The 22,311-nt window shown below is 41.6% G+C and overlaps 1 protein-coding gene across 3 annotated transcripts in view; it reads right to left on the bottom strand.

The window, feature by feature from the left end:
- PDE10A (phosphodiesterase 10A) overlaps positions 1-22,311 on the bottom strand; it is a 348,967-nt gene that overhangs the window by 11,833 nt on the left and 314,823 nt on the right. For all 3 annotated transcript variants that reach the window (XM_047859675.1, XM_047859674.1, XM_047859676.1), the window contains exon 18: positions 17,285-17,457. In XM_047859675.1, the coding sequence (XP_047715631.1) occupies positions 17,285-17,457 (173 nt within the window). The remainder of the gene's footprint in view (positions 1-17,284; positions 17,458-22,311) is intronic.

The following is a 22,311-nucleotide window of genomic DNA, read 5'->3' on the forward strand; positions in this document are numbered from 1 at the left end:
GGGCGCTGTAAAACACAAGGAACCAATTTTCTCCCTGGAAAGGATTTCACGGGTAGCGTTGGTACTCTTAGGGTTGAAAAGATTACGACCCAGTTGTCATTCAGATGTTACTGTCAAAACAACTTAGACAAAACAACTTAACAGTAGTTATTTTACTGTTAAGTAAATAAATAAGTAAATAAATAAATAAATAACAGATTACAATTTTTTTATTAAATGCCTTTAATAAGTAAAATTTCTTATTTTTCATTCTCAGTGACAAATCAGTTAGACGTTCACGGTTGTCTGGAAATATTAATGTAAAATGGAATCGTTTTATTTCTTTCTACAAGTGGGATATAGGCCCAATGGGAATAGATGATTGAGTCATAATGCATTCTAACAACCAACCGTCAAAGGGGTGGGGGTCACGGTTAAGTGTACTAATGATGCGACCTTACATAACCTAGCCACCGAAAGCAACAACGAGGCCAACGCAATGTCACAGATGATTCCGTGGTAAGTAATCCCAGGGGGTTTGACTACATTTATTTACTCCCAACATTCTGAATGTCTCTATGGATCAGGCCCAGTTCTAGTAATGAACTGAGTAGACCCTGCTCTTCTAGAACTAACATTCTAACAGGGAAAAGCAGAAAACCATGCCGAACGTTGCGCTGAACAGGTTTGTAAAAAGTGTTTTCAGAGGCAAAACCACGAAGCTCCGTGAGAGAGTCCCGAGAGAGATGAACAGGCATGCAAGTCCTGATGTGTCACGAACAAGTGTGGTGTGTTTGAGGAACAAACGACAAGCCGGTCTGGTGCACACTGGGTGCCGCCCGGTCTGGACACAAGGTGGGAGACCGTTGTTCCAAGTCAGAAGGTCAGACCGTGGAGGATGTGAGCAGGGGGGTGACACGGCCCAGGTTGTGGAGAGATCGTTGTGGACAATCACGCACACAACCGCAGGGGCCAGGGCAGGTGGGGACAGACCGTTGAGGAGGACACCACAGCGGTCCAATGACAGCAGCATGACTCGATGGCAGGAGTGGACACAGGGAAGGGAGAGGAGGAGGGCTCCGGATATCCGCCTCTCACCAGGGGACACATTCGTCTTCTCGGAGCCATCCTAACCTGAAAATTCTCTTCCCACAGCAGAAGATCACAGGACCACAGAACTCCACACAGGTGGGTTACTGATGGGCAGAAAGGAAGCCCCAGCTCTCCCATACTGCCCCCCCAGCGCCCTTCGACCCCCCGTTCTCTATAAAGTTCATCAGTCAAGGATGATGAATGATGTCCTATTGAAGACAAGTAGAAACGCACAGCTGGACCAGATGAAACAGAATTAACTTTATAAAAGAGTTCAGGTAGACACACGACGAAATATAAAGAATGAATTCTCTATGGGGCGCCTGGGGGGCTCAGTCGGGTAAGCATCCGACTTTGGCACAGGTCATGCTTTCACAGTTTGTGGGTTCAAGCCCTGCATTGGGCTCTTTGCTGACAGCTCAGAGCCTGGAGCCTGCTTCGGATTCTGTGTCTTCCTCTCTCTCTGCTCCTCCCCTGCTCACTCTCTCTCTGTCTTTAAATTTAAATAAACTTGGGGCACCTGGGGGGCTCAATCAGGTGAGCATCTTCAGCTCAGGTCATGATCTCATGGTCTGTGAGTTCGAGCCCCACATTGGGCTTTTTGTACCCAAGCTGACAGCTTGGAGATTGGAGCCTGCTTCGGATTCTGTGTCTTTGTCTCTCTCTGCCCCTTCCCTGCTTGTGCTCTGTCTCTCTCTCTCCCTCTCTCAAAAACAAATAAACATTAAAAAAAATTATAAAAAAAATGAATTCTCATATGGTTATTACATTTCCTTATTTGTGTTAATATCTGGAATTCAAGAAGAATGAATGGCTCATTCAATTTCCATACCGAGCTGGGAACGGTAGACTCAGTGTCTCCAACTCCCTACCATCACTGCTCCCTAGGCTCTGACCTCATTCCAGTCTCCCAAATATCCACTAACATCTTAACAGACACACAATGAAGTTTATTTAAAAACATACTTCCAGCTTATGGGCTACACACATTAAACTCACAGAGAGAAAAGTAGCTTTGGAGAAGCATCCTTTTTAAAGACTTTGCAGAGAACCCCTGGCCACTGTGAGTATGGGACAGTTCATATTTCTTTGGAACAGGAATTACTCAAGCAAGAAAATTAGGAGTGAGATATGAAAACCGGCAATATTTGGAGATGGCACCTGTTCATTCTGTTCAATGCCCAGCTGAGCGATTCCTGCCGCAGAGGTGAACTCCACCGGCAGCCTGTAGCCCCCGCTGCAGGAACAGCGTCCAGGTGTAGCCGGTGCCCTCGGGAGCGTTGGGAGCAAGGCCAGGTCAGTGACAAGGAGGGCTGATGAAACAGACATCTAGTCACAGGGAAGTGACGTCTGTGGGAACCCAAGAGGAATAGGGGGCTTTAGAGAACAGCCCATGAGGGCCGCAGCAACCACGAGGGCGGTTCGGACCCTGCACGAAAAGCCACTGGGACTGCATGCTAGGACTGCCATCTCTAAGGACAGCACAGAATGGCTCCACTCGTTCAAGTTCTTACATACACCGATACAAAATGCCCATAAAGAGATCTATGAAACGCCACCAAAGCCACATCAAATGTGGGAATATTTCATGTACCAACAATTCTAAACTCGACGAAAAGCTTACCCATTCCTGACCCCTCAGGAATGACATTTGATCTCATCTGCCGGGTTAAAGACCATTATATACATATATATATATATATATATATATATATATATACACACACACACACATATATATATGTATATATATATACATATATATATATATTTTTTTTTTGAGAAAGAGAAAGAGAGCACACAAGCAGGAAGAGGGGCAGAGACAGGAGAGAGAATCCCAAGCAGGCTCTGTGAGTGTGGCTCGATCCCATGACTGTGAGATCACGACTTGAGCTGATATGAAGGGTCAGATGCTTAACTGACTGAGGCACCCGGGCGCCCCTGGCCTATTCTAGAGCTTCATAAAAATGTTTTCACATAGTACACCCTATTTCGCTCAACAAAGTATTTGTGTGACTCATTCATGCTGTTGCATGAATCGGCAGTTCCTAATTTTTTTTTTTTATTGCTGGATAGAACAGTACTCCATTGTATAAATGTCACAAAGTGACTATCCATGCACCTGTTGTTGGAATTTGGGTTCCTTCCAGTTTAGATATATCATGAATAAGGCTGCTGTAAACATTTGTGTCTGAGTCTCTGTGTGAACAATATGCTTTTATTTCTCTTGAGTAACCTAAGAGTGGAATCACAAAGAAACACACATTTAGTTTTATAACAAACTTCCAAAGTTCTTTCCAAAGCAGCTGTATGTTTTACCCCCCTCACAACCAGTATATTAGTATTTTAGCAGCTCCATATCGTTGCCAACAACTGGGTATCGTTGATCTTTTTAATTTGGCCAGTCTAGTGAATGTGTAGTGGCATATCATGGTATTAACTTGGTTTTCCTTACATCTAAATATGTTGAGCAAAATTTATGTTCTTAGTGGGGGGTGGGTCTGGAAAAAATCTATTGCAAGCACTAAAAAAAGGGGGAAAAAAAAGAACGATAGATGATACAAAAAAGGAGAGAAAAGGGAATCATATAAAATAATCAATTAAAGCCAGAAAAGGTGGGAAAAGAGTGGAAGACAAAAATAGGAACAAAGAACAACTGTGAGGAATAGAAAACAGTAATACGTATGACACATATTAACGCAACCGTATCAATAATTACTTTAAATGTCAGTGGTCTAAATATACCAATTAAAACAGGTCATCAGAGTAGACCAAAAAACAAGACCCAACCAGACCATATGTTGTCTACAAAAAACCCAGATTAAATATAAAGACACATACAGATTAAAAGTCAATGAAAGGAGAAAGATACCAGGGAACATTATTCATAAGAAAATGGGAACAGCTATATTAATTTCAGACAGAACAGACTTCAGAGCATGGAAAGTTATCAGCAATAAAAAGGAGCATTTTATAATAATAAAGGGGTCAGTTCTCCACACAGAGAAGGAAACAGTCAACAACACTAAAAGGCAACCGACGGAACGGGAGAAGATATTTGCAAACAACATATCTGATAAAGGGTTAGTATCCAAAATCTATAAAGAACTTCTCAAACTCAACACCCAAAAAACAAACAACCCAGTTAAGAAATGAGCAGAAGACAATGAAAAGACATTTTCCAAGGAAGACATCCAGATGGTTAACAGAGACATGAAAAGATGCTCAACGTCACTCATCATCAGGGAAACAAATCAAAACCACAACGAGATACCGCCTCACACCAGTCAGAATGGCGAAAATTAACTACACAAGAAACAACAGGTGTTGCCAGGATGTGGAGAAAGGGGAACCCCTCTTGCACTGCTGGTGGGAATGCGAACTGGGGCAGCCACTCTGGAAAACAGTACGAAGGTTCCTCAAAAAGTTAAAAATAAAATTACCCTATGACCCAGCAACTGTGCTACTAGGTATTTACTCAAAGGATACAAAAATACAGATTCAAAGTGGTACCTGCACCCCGATGTTTAGAGCAGCATTATCAACAACAGCCAATCTCGGGAGAGAGCCCAAATGTCCACTGACTGATGAACAGATAAAGAAGACGTGTTATATGCATACAATGGATACAATGGAATATTACTCACCCACCAAAAAAAGAGAACGAAATCTTGTCATTTGCAAGGACGTGGATGGAGACAGAATGTATTATGCTAAGCGAACTAAGTCAATCAGAGAAAGACAAATATCCTATGATTTCACTCGTATGTAGAATTTGAGAAACAAGACAGATGAACATATGGGAAGGGTGGGGAGAGAAGAAAAGGAAACAAGCCATAAGAGATGCTTAACAACAGAGAACAAACTGAGGGGTGACAGAGGAAGGTCGGTGGGAGACGGGCTAAATGGGTGATGGGTATTAAGAAGGGTGCTTGTGATGAGCAGCACTGGGTGTTATATGAAGTGATGAACCAATGATTTCTGCTTCTGAAACCAATATTGCACTGTACACATTGACTAAAAAAAAGTAAAAAAAAAAACTAAAAAAAGAAAAAAAATGATAGAACTGCTAAGGACAAATAGATAAATCCACTATTACATCTGGAGACTTCAGATTATATCTGGAGACTCAGAAATGGGCAGATCCAGTGAGGGCACGTGAGTATTCAATAACTTCATCAAACCACTGGATATAATTGACATCTGTAGGCTACTTTACCTAACTACTGTAGAAAACACATTCTTGTCAAACTCACTTGGAACATTCACCAAGACAGACTGTTTTCCAAGCCACAGAATACACCTTAACAAATTTAAAAGAATAGAAATCATGCAGGGCATGCTCTTAGGCAACAATGGAATTAACGACTTATCTAGTTATAGCTACCAGTGACAGAAAAATAGCTGGAAAAATCCCCCATATACCTGGAGATTAAATAAAGCACTTTGAAATAACACTCAGATCCTAGGAGAAATCAAGAAAAAATCTGAAATGTTTATGACTAAATGAAAATGAAAACACAGCTTACGCAACTTCTGGGGCGCAGGGAAAGAAGTGTTTGGAAAGAAATTGATAACACTGAATACGTGCACACTTTAATGAAGATAAAGTAAAAACATCTAAGCTTCTACTTCAGGAAACTAGAAAAAGAAGAGCCAAGTAAATCCAAATCCAAATGAAGCAGAAAAAAAGAAGTAAGAATTAGAGTAGAAATCAATGAACTTGAAAACAGGAAATCAATAGAGAAAATCAACCAAATCAAAAGCTGGGTTCTCTGAAACGATCAATAAAAATAAGCCTCTCTAGCCAGTCTAACTTACAACAACAACAACAACAACAACAACAACAACAACAAACCAAAGAGGTAATTTGTACTAGGAATTTGTATCTCATTCTCAGAAATGGGAGAGTGAATGTCACTATGGATTCCACGGCCACTAAAAGGACAATGAAGGGAATACTCTCAGCAACCCTATGCCCACAAATTTGATAACGTGGATGATATGGACCAATGTCTTGAATTTGCCAAAACAAACACAAGAAGAAATAGATAATCCAAATAGGCCGATATCTATTAAAGAAGTTGAATCAATAATTAACAACCTTCCAAAACAGAAACACCAGACCCAGATGGATTCAGATGGTGAATCCGACCAAATATTTAAGGAAGAAATTATACTAATTTTCTATAATCTCTTTCAGAGGACAGAAGCAGAGGAAACATGTCCTAACACATTCCATGAGGCCAGCATCACCCTAATACCAAAACTGTGCAAAGACATTACAAGGAAACTACAGAATGGTACCTCTCATGAGTATAAATGCAAAAATCCTCTATATGACATTAGCAAATCTAACACTGTATAAAAAGAATTATATACCATCCCAACGATGAGTTACTCCAGGTATGTAAATAAATTTCAGTACTCAAAAATCAATTAATGTAATCCATCATACCAACAGACTAAAAAGAAAAATCACAGTATCCTGTCAGTAGATGCAGTAAAAACATTTGACAGAATCCAACAGTCATTCATGAGCTAAGCACGAGGGTTGCAGGGACTGTCTTAACTTGATAAATATCTACAAAAAACCTATAGTCAACATCATACTTAATGGTGGGAAACTTAGCTTTCTGACTAAGATCAGGAACAAGGCAAGAATGTTCTCTTTCACTACACTTTTCAGTACTGTACTAGAAGTCCTTGCTAATGCAATAAGACAAGAAAAAGAAACGATATACTGTTTAAGAAAGAAGGACTAAAACTGTCTTTGTTTACACATGGTATGACTGTCAATGTAGAAAGTTTGAAAGAATCAATAAAACCATTTCTGGAACTAATAAATGATTAGAGCAAGGTCACAGGATACAAAGTTAACATAGCAAAGGCAATCATTTCCTATATACCAGCAAAGAACAAGTGACATTTGAAATTAAAAACACATTACTGTTTACATTAGAATCACCTACAAAATGAAATACACGTTCATAGGGAGAAGCAAAAGCCCCAGGAGAGCCAACATAATATGGAAGGAAGACAAAGTTGGAGGACAGATACTACCTGACTTCAGTATTTACTATAAAGCTACAGTAATCAAGAAAATGAGGTAGTGGAGAAAGAATAAACAAACGTATCAACGGAACAGAGAGCCCAAAACAGATCCACATAAATCTAGGAAAATCATCTGTGACAGAGGCAAAAGCAATACAGTGGAACAAAGTAGTCTTTTCAACAAAGGGTGTTGGAAAAACTGGACATCCACTTGCAAAAAAAAAAAAAAAAAAGAATCTAGACACAGACCTTAAACTCTTCACCAAAAATTGACTTAAAATGGATCATAGACGTAAATGTAAAATACAAACCCAAAATACTCCTATACGGATACCAAAGAATAATCTTCTACTATCTTGAAACTCTCTTCTACTGCTGGCATTACACTTTGTAAACACCTGGTACTCAGTAAGTGTTGGGATACAGATGGAAAGGCTGATGTCAACCACTGTGCCTGAAAGTACTGCATGCCTAGCCCTTGAGGACTGGCTGATGCGGAGTTCTCCCAGCTTCTGACTCCTGGTTGTGCTGCACAAGCCCCTGGCGGAGCCTCCACCCCCACGTGGCATCAGTTGATCTCCTGTCCTCTATGGCAGAGCTGGTTTTTTTTTTTTTTTTGCTGTACCCTCCCCCCATTCTGCGACTTCCTCCATGCTGTCCGTCTGTCTTTCTGCTGCTGCAAGTGTTTGCTCTGGCCTAGAAACACCGAGAACAGAAAACTATTCAGTTCTAGGCACGTGTACAAATTCTTCACCTTCCCAATAGCCTGGCCAGTTTCTTCTTACCAGGACACAGTGAGTCTCTGTCTCAGAATTTCTTGAGATTGGCGAGCTGAAGGCTCTTGCTCTTCTCTCAATGGCACCGGCCAGCTCTGATGACGTCCTCACTGAAGGGGCAGGCAACCACGGGATTCCAAGGGCTCCAAGGAACAGGAATGGAACAGAAGGAAGAAGGCCTCTTCTGCCTGAGCTCAAAGGCTCCCACCCTGCATACGGGCCCATGTGCCCGCACGTGCCCAGCTTGAGTCAGGACACTAAGCTCACCTTGCCCCATTGGTTTGGGTGTTAGTTCATGGCAGCTCTGATTACAGACAAGATCAAACCATACAGTTTTTGATTCCATGTAATGCTATAGTGAAAATGAGCTTAAAACTGCTTTCTACTATGGTCATTATGACTCTCTTACCTTCCCTTCTCCATGAAACCTTTCATGAGTCATGGCTGGAGAATCTCACTATAACCCACTGTCCCAAGAAGCCGAAAGGTACAATTCCTGGGGTTTCTTTCCCCAGCAATGAACCCAGTCCTCCCTGCAGGACTGTTATCCCTGATCCAAGGTTAGAACATCCAGTAGGCCATGGCCTGGTAGGAGACGTTCCCTTACCTAATTGCTACCTATCCAAGAAGGAAGACAGGTGTCTGGTGTAAATTTACCTGGGTGGGGATGAGACAGGACAAGGCAGCCAAACAGGCCCAAAAGGTGGCTGTCTCTTACCCTGGAAGCCTCAGGGAAGTCTCCAGGCCTGGCCAGGGTCTTCCCTCCCCAAACTCAAATCTATTTGCCCCCAGGGTCGGTTGGGCTCTTTTGAGTGGAGAAGACAGAAAAATCACTTAGTCCTCTGTATTAGTCTGTCAGGGTTGCTGCAACAAAGCACCACAGACCTGGTGGCTGAAACAACACAGCACTGTCTCACAGTTCTGGAGGCCAGAAGTCCAAGATCAAGATGTCTGCAAGGTGGGCTCCTTGTGGGGACCATGAGGGAAGGATCTGTTCCAGACCGCTCTTCTTGGCTTGCAGGTGGCCATCTTCTCCCTGCGTCTTCACACAGTCTTCCGCCATGTCTGTATCTCAATTTCTTCTTCTAAAGATCTCAGTCATACAGGATTAAGATCTACCTCTACGGCCTCATTTTGTCTACCTCTTTCAAGACTGTACCTTCAAATGCTGCCACATTCTGGGAATAAGGATTTCAACACAGGAGGTTTTTTTGGGGGGGGAGGGGGGTGGGGCGGGGGACACAATTCAGCCCATGGCAGTACCTAGAACAAAATTTTATTTTGAGGATGTTCCTGGTCTGGAGCTGAGCTGGGCCAATGTGGATGGCTGTTCCCGTCTCAATCTCTCTCAACCTTCCCATTCCCTCAGATGAAGTCCAACATCCCTTTGTCTCTCTATAGAATCTGCATTGGGCAGAAGTAGGGCAAGCGGCTGTCTTGTCCTTTGTTGCATATCCAGCACCTGGTCCAGGCTTGGCACATTCACATTGTGTGGCTTGACTTTTGACATCCTTAAAGGTTGTTTTGAAAATTATAAGTTCTTAACATGATAAAGTCCAATCTGTCATTTGAAGATTAGTGTTTTGTCTTGTTTCTTCCAGCTTCATTGAGATATGATTGACAAATAAAAGTTGTATATATTTAGGTTGTACAACATGGTGATTTGATACACGTATATACTGTGAAATGATTACCACAATCAAATTAATTAACACATCCTTCAGCGCAGTTACGTTCGTATGTATGATAAGAACACTTAAGATCTACTCTCTTAGCAAAATTGCAAGTATAAAATACAGTATTATTAACTATAATCACCATGCTATACCTTAGATCCCCAGACATTATTCATCTTACAACTGAAAGCATGTACCTTCTGACCAACATCTCTGAAGGTTAGTGCTTTTTGTGTGCCAAGGAATCTCTGCCTACCCAAGGTCATGAAGGCTTTCTCTTATGTTTTATTCTAGAGATTTTATAAGTTTAGTTTTACATTTAAGTCTATCATCCAACTGAAAACTCAGTAACTCAAGAGCCGTTTGTTGAAAAGACTATCTGTTCCTCCATTGAATTATTGACACCTTGGTTGAAAATCAACAGGCTACATAGTATGCCTTCTGTAACCTGTTCCCTGTTCCACCAATTTATTTGTCTACCCTAACACCAATATACACTGTCTCGATTACTAGTACTTTACAGTAAGCCTTGAAAGCAGGTAGTGTTAAGTCCTCCATTTGGGCTTTCGCTTTGTCAAAGTTGTCTGGACTCTTCTAGACCTTCTGTATTTCTATCTAAACTTGAGGTGAGCTTGTCAATGTCTACAAAAAAGCCTGATAGGGCTTCGACTGGGATTGCATTTTTGGAGGAGTATGTGCAGAGAATTGGCATCTTAGCAATACTGACTTTTGCAATTCACAATCATGACACATCAGTCTAGCCATATAGTGCTCTTTCTCTCAAAAATGTTCTGCATTTTTAGCATAGAGATTTATATATCATGTTAAATCTATTCAAGTGTTTTGTTTTAAATGACATAGCAAGTAGAAGTGTTTTATTAGCTTCAATTTCCAATTGATAGTTATTCGTATATAAAAATAAATGATTTTTTTTTAAATGTTGACCATGTATCCCTGTAAACTTGCTAAATTCACTTATTAAGTCTAGCGGACTTTTTGGAGATTCCTTACGATTTTATCTTTAGTAGATGATGGCATGTGATTTACAAATGAGGACAGATTTATTTTTTCCCTTCAACTCTTATGCCTTTAATTCCTTTTCTCACTGTAATGCACCGGCTAGGACTCCCAGCTCAAAGTAGACTAGAAGTGACCATGGTGGGCATCCTTCATTTGCTTCTAGACTTGAGGAAAAAACCCTTATACATCACTATCATCCTACTGGGTATCGCGTTTTGAAGATGCTCTTTAACAAATTAAATAAGATCCCTGACATTCCTCGTTTGCTTAGATATTCCCCCCATTAATAAGGGTTTTTGTCAAATGCTTTTTCTACAATCTTTTGAAATGATCATATAGTTTCTTCTTTATTTCGAATATTCCTGTGAATTATATTAGCAAATGCTATTCCTGAGATAAAAGCCACTTGTTATGTTTTATTATGTTTTTTGTGACTGAATTTGTTAGACTTTGTTATAAATTTTACATCTATGTCTATGAAGAATATTGATCTTTAATTTACTATTTCTTTTTTTTCCCTTTCTTTCAATGTTTATTTATTTTTGAGAGAGAGTGTTAGCAGGGGAGGACAGAGAGAGAGAGACACAAATCTGAAAGAGACTGCAGGCTCTAAGCTGCGCAGAGCCTGACGCAGGGCTCGAACTCAGGAATGGCGAGATCATGACCTCAGCCGAAGTCAGAAGCTTAACCGACTGAGCCACCCAGGCGCCCCTTTGATTTTTCTGTAATGTGCTTGTCAGATGTTGGTATCAGGATTATGCAGGCTTCATAAAATAAGGTGGTTACAATTCCCTTCTTCATAAACATTTTGTATAAGATTGATATTCTTTCTTCCGTAAATGTTTGACAGAATTCACAAGTGAAACCATGAGAGAGCCACAGAGATTGTGGTCCCAAATCTGGATTCATATTTCCCTCATATCCTTAGTGACCTATGGACCAAGGTCAAAACAGAAACAGAAACCACCCTAAAAATGCTTAAAGGCACGGATCCATAAGTTTAGAGTGATCCATGAAGAATTTAATTGGCTGCTAGAGTAACAGTCAATTATGTTCAGAGAAAGGTAACAGAATCCAGAAAGATAACACAGCATATTATCCACAATGTAGTAAATAAATAAATCTTTGAAAAAGTTGGAAAACGTACTCCATGATCTGGAGAAAAAAATAGTCAACAAAAAAGGTTCATAGAAAACTCAGATGGTGAAAGTGTGAAGAATTTGTAAATAACTGATATGTCAAAGAATCTTCAGAAAAATATGTATTTGAGTACAAAGGGTGAAGACATAAGGAATTTTCAGAAACACATAAAAGCTACAAAAATGAACCCAAAAGAAATCTCAGAACTGAAAAGCACACTATATAAGCCAAATAAACTAAAATACACCACTGGATGGAGTTAACAACAGACTGGGAAGAACACTGGAAAGGATCAGTGGAATTAAAGACACAGACCAACCAATTAACCCAAACAGAGGGACAGAGAAGAGAAAGACTGAAACCACAATGCAGAGTTTTAGCAGCCTCTAATATCGCATTAAGCGATCTCTCACATGCATAATTGGAGCTGCAGGGAAAAAAGTGATAAATGGGGCAGAAAAAATATTTGAAGAAATATAACGGTGGAAAGTCGTCTACATGTCACTGAAATCGGCAGCCCACAGTCCCAGATGGCTCAGCGGAAGGACCTCAAGCAGGACCAGGAGCCAGAGGAAATCTTAAGAGCAGCCAGAAAAAAAAGACATGTTATATACAGAAGAATAACCATTAAAATGACCACTGACTTCTCATCAGGAAAAAAAAAATGAAGGCCAGGAGACAACTGAACATTTCCAAAATGCTAAAAGAAAATCTGTCAACTTAGAATTGTCAGTCCTGCAAAAATCTCTGACAAGTAAAGCCAAAATAAAGGTTTTTTTCAGATAAACAAAGGCCGAAACAAACTGCTGTCAACACATACTTTAAGAAATGTTAAAGGAAGTTCTCTAGACTAAAACAAGATGATCCCAGATAGAAATCTGGAACTGCTCAAATAAATGCAAAGCACTGGAAACAGTGTGTGTGTGTGTGTGTGTGTGTGTGTGTGTATGTATGTATATATATATGGGAAAATATGACAGATTATTTTTCTTTCTTTTTAACTCTTTAATAACCAATTGACTATTTAATTGAAAATGTTAGCAACCTATCTGGGATACAGAACTAATGTATAATACTTAGCAACAGCATAAAAGACAAAAAGGGGTGTAAGTGGGTTGTTTTTTAAGGTTTTTACATTATACAGAAATGGAATGATAGAAATTCAAAGACCCTGATAAAAACGAAGACTGTAAATTCAAGAGCAACCACTTAAAACATAAAGAGGTGTAACGATAAAAGCCAGTTAGAAGGGGCACCTGGGTGGCTCAGTCAGTTAAGCGTCCGACTTCGGCTCAGGTCATGATCTTGAGGTTCATGGGTTCGAGCCCCACGTCGGGCTCTGTGCTGACGGCTCAGACTGGAGCCTGCTTCGGATTCTGTGTCTCCCCCTCTCCCTGCCCCTCCCATGCTCATGCTCTGTCTCTCTTTGTCTCTCAACGGTAAATAAACGTTACACTCAAGGCAGCTAACTCAAGGCAGGAGAGGAGGGACAAAGAACAAAGTGTTAAAGAGACAACAAGCAAGGTAATGAGACAACCACACACACAGTAACTTTAAATGCCGATAGACTGAACGGTCCATTGTGAAGTTAGTAATTTCGGGCCTCAACTACTGCTGGGAACAAGACACACTGTAAATAACGAGACAGGGAGGGTGACAGTACAGGGGCGGAAAAGAGTAAAACGGTAAGCATACAGAAGCTGGGGTGGCTCGTAACACGGAAGACCTCAAAGCAAGAAGTATTGCAGACAAAAAGAGAACTGATTTCGCCCTGATAAGAGGGCAAATCACCAAGAACACACAACACACATAAATGTGTAAGCACCTAATAAAGTTTCTAAACACATGACGTGAAATTGAGAAATATACAGACATTCATAACTTTATGGAGACTGGAAGTTGTATTTCCAGTTAAAAATGGGGGAAGAAACATTCACAGGTGATAAAAATCTGTAAAACGACTGTATAAATTTGACCAAGAAACCGACAGGACCTGTGTAGACAAACTATAAAATGTGGTCAGTATTAAAGACTCATGCCAATGTCTCTGAAGGCAATATACTTACATTTATAAACACAGCCACAATCAAAATGCCAACGTGGATATTTTTAACTGACAGCAGGATATTTTTTTCTTTCTAAGTATTCACAATGAGGGGGATAAAAGTCATGATGTCTATAATTTACATTCAAGTGGCACATTGCAAAAGAAAGGTAAAAATATATGGTCAAATGTCAACAATTTTTGAATGCAGGAAGTGGGTATAAATTGCAGACTTTGAATATAATTTCTACTTCTTTGTAAGTCTGCAAATTTTTTAATAAAACTGTTAAAAATGCATTTGTTAACTAACAATTTCAACAAAGTTTTTGGAAGGTAAATGGAAGATGAAGATTATCTTACCGGGTATGTTATGGTAAATTTCAACACAGTTACAGTGATCAAAACAGTATGATCACAGTTGAGGATTAGATAATTACATTTAAATGATTTAAGGAATCCAAACAATTATTCAAGTTTATATGAGAACTTCAACCAGTGGAAGAATGAATTAATTAAACGGTATTGATTCAACCCACCGGGAATAAATAAAAGACATAACATCAGAAGAACTAAGATCGAACTATGAAAGTCAAAATCATAAAAATATATGAATAGAATTTTAAGTACTATTTATATTACTGTGAGGACGGGGGAGGCCATTTGAAGCAAGACAGAAAACCAGATTTGATAAAAATCAGTGAAAGATTTGGCTTCATGGAATTAAATTTCTTTATGGTCAGAAGAATTTCTGAATAGAATTTTTGAAAATGACCTAAAGAAAATGGTCGTGACATAGAGAAACTTTTAGTATCCTTAATAATATATATAATGCAAACTGATTTATAAAAAAGTAAGCAATTCAACAAAAAATACAAAAGTTCTGAGCACACACATACATAGAAGTAGGAACAATAAATAGTCAACAAAAAATGAAATGATCTTTAATGCAGCGAGCTATCAGAAAATGGCATTATTTAATGAGCAACGGTTTTCACCCATATGTTAGGATGAGTGTGAGTTTCTATAATCCTTTTAGAAAATGTATTATGTTTATAAATTTCTAGCAATTTCTAGCACCATGCATTGCACAACACATATTTTTAAAGGACCACTAGGTAATACTAACTAAGCAAGTTTATTGCAGCTTTATTTGTACTGCAAAACTAGAAATGTCTAACCATCAATATAGGGAAAGGTTTAACAAGCCTTTATGTAGTACTCTATACTACAAGATGTTACATATATTTGTGTGTATATGTGTATATACATATGTATATATATATGTATATACATATGTGTGTGTGTGTGTGTGTGTGTGTGTGTGTACACACACACACACACACACACACACACACACACACACAAGTGCCTGGGATGATATTATGCCAAATAGACTGTTGGCATGGAGTGCAGAAGAACAGAATATTCTTCTTCTAGCAAACTGTAAGAGACTCTTAACTATAGAGAACAAACTGAGGGTTGGTGGAAGAATGGGTTAAATGGGTGATGGGCAGGGTCCCCTGGGTGGCTCAGTCGGTTGGGCATCTGACTTCAGCTCAGGTCATGATCTCGCGGTCTGTGAGTTCGAGCCCCGCGTCGGGCTCTGTGCCGACAGCTCGGAGCCCGGAGCCTGCTTCGGATTCTGTGTCTCCCTCTCTCTGCTCCTCCCCCACTCATGCTCTCTCTCGATCACACTATGTTAACTAACTAGAATTTAAATAAAAATTTGAAGAGAAATACAAAGAACATTCTTTGTATATATACTTCTGCTCTTGTTGAACTGTTAAGACAAACATGCATTACCTTTAAAATTATTAACTGCCCCCAAATTATTTAATCTTCTACAACTAGACAGTATACACCACTAAGACACACACATATGCATTAAGCACCAAATATAATATTTGCAATTATATTTTTAAATTTTCTATTTTATAATACTTGTTATTGTAACCATTTTGCTAAAAATATATACAAGAAACTTGGTATTAATTACACGGTTCTTACTTATAACCTAAAAAAAAAGACGTACGCACATGGGTTTGGGTAAGCCGAAGGCTACCTTCCTGCAGGGTAATATTTTCCCCATCTTATCACTGCTGTAAGAAAGAACTGTGAACAAACACCTGTTCCTACAAGAGCTGCACACAAAGCCCGTTGCAGGTTCAGAGACACCATCATTGTAGATCATGGGCGTCCCTCGGGCTGCAGGTAGAAGACGTTTGTGCTGGGAAGAACCTCTGTGGCCCTTCATGACACACTGATGCCGGGAGGGCCCTGACAGTGTGTTCAGACTGCCTGAGGGGAAAATAAGATGTCTCTGTTTTCTTGAAACAAGGTTCCCCAGATTGTGTAAGTTTCAGGCTCCCACAAAATCCGGATCTGCCTGTTTGAAGGCGGACTGAACCACCCACAACTGTGGCTTACCCAAAGGAATGGACAGCATTATATCCTGTGTATATAATATTCTTGAAGAGGGCAACTTTTATCCATAGTCATTAGTAGACTTCGTGTTTTGTGTTTGTGGTACCTGAGTGGATGGCTTCTAAAACCCTTAAAACAGACTCCTCCAGAAAGAAATGTTCTGATCAGTCCTTAACGCATCACGGAGGAAGAACGAAAGCACCCGGACAAAGAGAATACAGACCCAAGTTCAGCAGGACTAGAAGAGATCGCTAAATGGACGTCCACAAATCTCAGATAAAGACAGCATCACTTAAGATGGCCTTGGTCACACACGGAAACGGCAAAGGGAAAGTCTTAGCGATAAGAGCTGGCGGTCACACCTCCCAAGTGACAAGCAGGAAGGTTAGCCAGCGGACCGAGGTCTAACGTACAGCCGGTGGCCAGCTTCACAGTGAACACACGTCAGGTATTTCTGAATCCACCGGGCAAGAGACACCTTCTCATAAAAAATAATTTCCGACTAATTTCGCTGGCTGCATTAGAGCATTTTAAGTAATCTAACCCCTCTTGTGACTCCATGTCTGAAATGCGCTTCCGGATTGCCACTCGGCTTCCCAAGTGATCTGACCACACCGAATGCCCATATTCTGATGCCGGTAACTAGAATCCACGTTTGTAGATCAGTAAAAACAGAATCCCGGTTTTATACGTCAATCACGTTGGCTTGGCCAAGATGATCTGGTTTCTGAAAAATGAATCCATTTTCATCAGAGTTTGAATCTGTGAAGCCCAAGACTAAAAACCCTGGACTGAAATAAATTCAAGGAGAGGCCTCTTGGCAAGCACCCGTTCCTGGGTGAGCAGTTGAAATCGCAATTCATATTTTAATTATCCCCACCGTGGACTCAGCAATTGTGTCAGACAAGGAAATATGCAAAGTCAGCATAAAGTGCACGTGACCCAAAAAAAAAACACACAATTTCTTTACATTTCTGCTTTCAAATACAAACGTATGCTAAACTGCATTTCTGTTTTTAAGGATACGCTCATTCAGGTAATACTTCCTAGGCTTCTAAACTTTGAAAAATTATTTTTACCTATGTGATTGATTATTAAGGTTTAGCGATCCGGTCTGGTACATCTCCTCCAGCTGCTTCCTGTTTCCAAAGTACAAAGCAAGGTCTGTGGCAATGATGGCTTTACGGATGATCTCAAGCACCTGTTCGTATTCACTGGAGCTGAGGGTGGAGAAGATATTGTGCCCTTCCAGCTATGGAAAAAACACAAAGAAACACCACCAATAGGAAGCACAAGCTCTCACCTCACGACACGTCCCCGTCCCGTCACGTGAAACAACACAGTTTGGCCAGTGGCATCTGGCACACAAATGACACGTTTGGGGGAAACAAAAGAACAGTTTGTAATGATGAAGGAAATCAACGTTGCGATTTCTCTTTAGGCTACAAAACCCAAGCTACCGCGTAAATGCATCCTTTAAGGACCGTAACATCACTCGCTACCACAAAATCCCAGGGATTCGAATACATACCTTGGTGTTGGATAGTTCTAGTAAGTAATTCAAGGACTAGGAAATGCATTTAAGTAAGAGACATTTCTTCTTAAACTAATGCAAGCCTTTGGTCATTTTTTATATTATACTGGAAATTAATGGGCTTAAAAAGTCACGTGTATCTTCGTCCACTTCAAGTCTAATGAACAGTAAACACTTTTTCCATATCCTAAAACAAAATGTCCTACAACCTCAAAATAGTTAAGTGAGGCATATTAAAGTTTATCTCTACAGGCAACAACACTTTCACGTAAAGCACACGTCACTGAGGTGCAGACACCGGGGCCCAACCCCTCTTCTGTTCTCATGGGAGGTGGGACGGTAGACCGTCAGCCTAGACAAGACCAAAACGTGGGTCATTTGGACTCTATTTCCTCAGAAGCTGTTCTTTTGCTTATGAAATCTCTTAAAAACTTTTTATAATAACTTCTTCCTCTGAGAATTATAAGCCTTTATTGGTAATTGAGATAAAAATGGGCCAATCTGTTCAAACAAGAAAGACTGAAATAATAAAGACGCATTCAACTGTGGGCTCATCAATTACTGTTCAATTATTCGTGATTAGCCAACACAATCTTACTGTAATCGATGGTCAATTGCTTTCACTTGTTTTAAGCTATCTTTATTGGCTGATACAATACGTTAAAAACTTGAAATTATGAAAGTGTACTTTTTTACAAAGTCAGACATCTCACTAAAACATTGTCACCTTCCCACTATGCTGAAACAAGGCTGTACATGCACCACTCGTTTTCTTGTTCTTTTTTTTTTAAGTTTATTGATTTATTTTGATAGGGAGAGAGAGAGAGAGAGAGAGAGAGAGAGAGAGAGAGAGAGAGAGCGTGAGCAGGGGAGGGGCAGAGAGAGAAAGGGAGCGAGAGAATCCTAAGCAGGCTCCATGCTGTTGGCGCAGAGCCTGACATGGGGCTCCAACTCACGAACCACAAGATCGTGACCTGAGCCGAAATCAGGAGTCAGAGCAGCCGACTGAGCTGCCCAGGTGCCCCTGCACCGCTTGTTTTCTATCACCAGAATCTTTCTTACCTACTCTTAAGCTTTTATAAATATTTACATTATCCTATGGTAAATGCAGCAAATGGAGTTAGTTCTAGTTAGCTCTTTTCTTCTCTGAAGAGAGACAGTGGGGGAAGGGACAGAGGGAGAGAGACAAAGAGAGAGAGAGAAAGAGAGAGAATCTCAAGCAGGCTCTGTGCTGACTTGGGGGCTCGATCCCACAACCCTGGGATCATGACCTGAGCCGAAGTCAAGAGTCGGATGCTCTGCCGACTGAGGCACCCAGGCGCCCCAGACTTGGGTGTCTTCCAGACAATAACGATAGGAAGGCCTGACGTCTGCGGAACGTTTTAAATTGAGAAGGCCTTTTCATACGTGTGATTTCACTCTCAAGTCATAAAACTGCGTGACTCTTTGACGTCTGGCTGAGCTGAAGTATCTGCTGAAACAGCACAAGCCTCTTCTGTGACCGCAGAGCAACGGCAGAGTTTCACATCAACCGGCCGCGTCGGCGATTTGAGCCGCACGATCTCACCGGCGGCCGCCTTCGTGGACGCTCAATGGAGCCAAAGGGTGCACGTGACGGCAGACAGGGCCTCGGCACAAGGAAGAGCCACCAGCCCCGTCGGCCACCACGGGGAGGGGACTTGGGCTCTGGGAAGGCGGACGGACTCCGTGAGCCGTTAAGCCCCGTCCCACGTCCACTCGCCGAAATCTCAGGGCAGGAGGCTAAAGAGCCCCGCTCTGCCTGCTGCTACGAAGCCTGCTTTGCTCTCATCTGCCCCGAATTCCAGCGAGGCGGCTGGGCCGTTTCAATACTTTGACACCCGCGCTCCTCAGCCATTACCACGTATCAGACTGGTGTGGGTCCTTGGAACCCGTGCACCACTGTCAGGCTGTCTGAGGGGGAATCACACGCGACACGCATGTAATGCTTCATTCTATCAGCAACGGACCATTACGTGATGACGTCTAAACATATTCTACCACACAGTTGATAAAACGGGGACCTCTTAGCCTGGGTTCCAGAAATCCTCTCAGGGACCACAAAGTTGTGAACTCACTGCAAATATATATATATATATATATATATATATATATATATATATATATAAAATAAATAAATAAATAAATAAATAAATAAATATCATGTCCAGCATGATATATTGTATATTATATATGATATTATATATATCATATCATATGCTGAACATGTCCTTCGTAAGCACAGTATTTCATCGGGTTCTCAAAAGTGTAACTATCCATGATCTATGGCAGAGGGAGACCCATTTTAAAGGATCTGTATATTTGTTGGCGACTTCAGTTTATTATGTCTTTGACTACTTTTTGATAGTAAAGGGAATTCGGTGTTAAAGCTCAGGAGAGGACCTTTACAATGAAAAGTAGTAACGAGGATCCTTTTAGTTCCTCCTTCAATATTTTGCGAGAGCAAAGGCAATAAATGAACAACAAACAGTAAGTGGCCCCTTCCCTTCAAGAGGATCCAGTCTATGTTCTTCAGCACGTTCCTTTCTTCCAAAGCACAGAAAATAAGGAGACACAGCGACCACACGCAGCAGATAAACAGCTCGAACTCTTTTAAGAGCTCTAATTTCCCATCAGTGAGCTTGATGAAACCCCATTAATGCTTTTACGTATCAACTGGTAAGTTTCCCATAATCTCCCAGGTTACAGTGTCAGAGGTTTATTTTATGCTAATTCAAGCCAGTTCGTCCCATTTTGCATCAACCAGGCATAAGACCACCAGCATTTTACACGCAGAAATGACTCGGGTGCGACCCACCGGCCGTGTCGTTCCCACCACGAAATGAACGTACGTGGGCGCTCATCTGGCAGGTACTCAGCCCGCAGTGTCTCCCCGGGTGTGAGGGTACTTGCAGCATACTTAGCACCTACTCTAGCCGTGGCCCTAAACGAGGGAAGCGCACCCTTGGAGGAGTTCACAGTGTAGCGGGAGAGAGGCAGACAGGTGCAGTCAAGGGCTCCGGGAGAGCGTGGGCGGGGACACGGATTCTGAGGGACCAGGAGTCGCACGTGTGCAGGGAGCAGCGTGCGACCACACGTGTTCGGTGGGAACCACACAATTTCCGTGCTGCTCAAGCGCCTCGTCTCCACAGAGAAACGGTGACAGGGGGCCAGAGTTCCAACAGAGGCCTCATGTCAGAACTGAAATAATCATGGGAAGGTGGTTAGTAGGGTCACGACAGGAGGAGGCCTGTTTTAGGATAATCACTGGCTACAACACGGGTAGCAGGTAGGGTAGGACGGGAGCAGGTGGGCATACTCACCCATCTGTCCTCAGCAGGCTTTTACAGATTATTATTAATCATAAATCGTTCCCCCCAAAGCCCTGTGCTGCTTAGCTCTATCAAAGAGATTCCTCAGGGAAGGCCTGGGAGCTCAGCTTTCAATACCCCATGCCCACCAAGCGAGCTCACCCCCCAGCCACGCGGCCCGGGTGGGTGCGAGTCTCACCACAGGAAGCCACAGGCTGAATCATTCGGGGGACGTGAGATGAACAAAGCCCGTGGCATTGAGCATTCGCGACTGCCACAGCTTGACGCGCATTCTGGTATCTGATCACCTACTGTATCAAACCACGTGCTAGGACTGTAATTAAGAACTCAGGGTTTGGGGTCGAACAATTCTAGTTTTTAATCCTGGTCCGTTACGTACTAGCTGTTATGATAACGGACAAGTTACTTAACCTCTTCGATGTAGATTACTCTCATCTGTAAAATGGAAATAAATGGTAATAAAAATCAACGTGCTAGTATGTGCACAATTCTGAAGTTTCTGATTTGTTTGTTTATGTATACTAAGTATTAAGTAACAACTATCAGAGTACTTATACTGAATGCCTGACAAGTGATTGAATGATTACTCCGACGATGGTGGTGACGAAAAGGACCAAATCTCCAGGATGACTTCTGCAGTCAGAGCAGAGGGGGGAGTAAGGACACTCGGCAAATACACACCTACGCCCACAGCTCAGTTTGGTAGCCAAAGATCACGTCTATCCATTCAGAACGCATCCACAGAAAAGGACAGATTTAAGCTGGCCTCTGTACCATTATATACCAAATTATTTATCTTCGGTCGGGCCATGTTGACAGGGGAAGGATAGTTCCAGATCCACAGTCATTGGGTAGCCACGGTGATAAAGATCTGTGGAGATCAGGACAGCGGCAGGCAAAACCTTCCATCATCTTTTATACAGATACACAGAGGTATCACGGACGTCCATGCGATCTAACAATACATTACTGTCTCATAGTTTAGTGACTGGAACCTGGAATTTTTACTGCTCCTCTCGGATATCACCTTAAATCGGTCAAGTCTGGAGCAGTCTTGACAAAACATAAAACTGGCCGGCCTTGGTGACGGGACGTTGGGGGCGAGGGGAACAATGACTCCAAGGTCATCCCCCTGTGGTGGCTGGGTGGTGGAGGCCGCCCCCATTTTGGTCACATCGGACGCTGAGTTGAGGTGTCTGGAGAGAGAAGTCTCCTGCGCCCT

The sequence above is a fragment of the Prionailurus viverrinus genome, chromosome B2, assembly GCF_022837055.1.
Source record: "Prionailurus viverrinus isolate Anna chromosome B2, UM_Priviv_1.0, whole genome shotgun sequence".
In the NCBI taxonomy this organism is placed as follows: domain Eukaryota; kingdom Metazoa; phylum Chordata; class Mammalia; order Carnivora; family Felidae; genus Prionailurus; species Prionailurus viverrinus.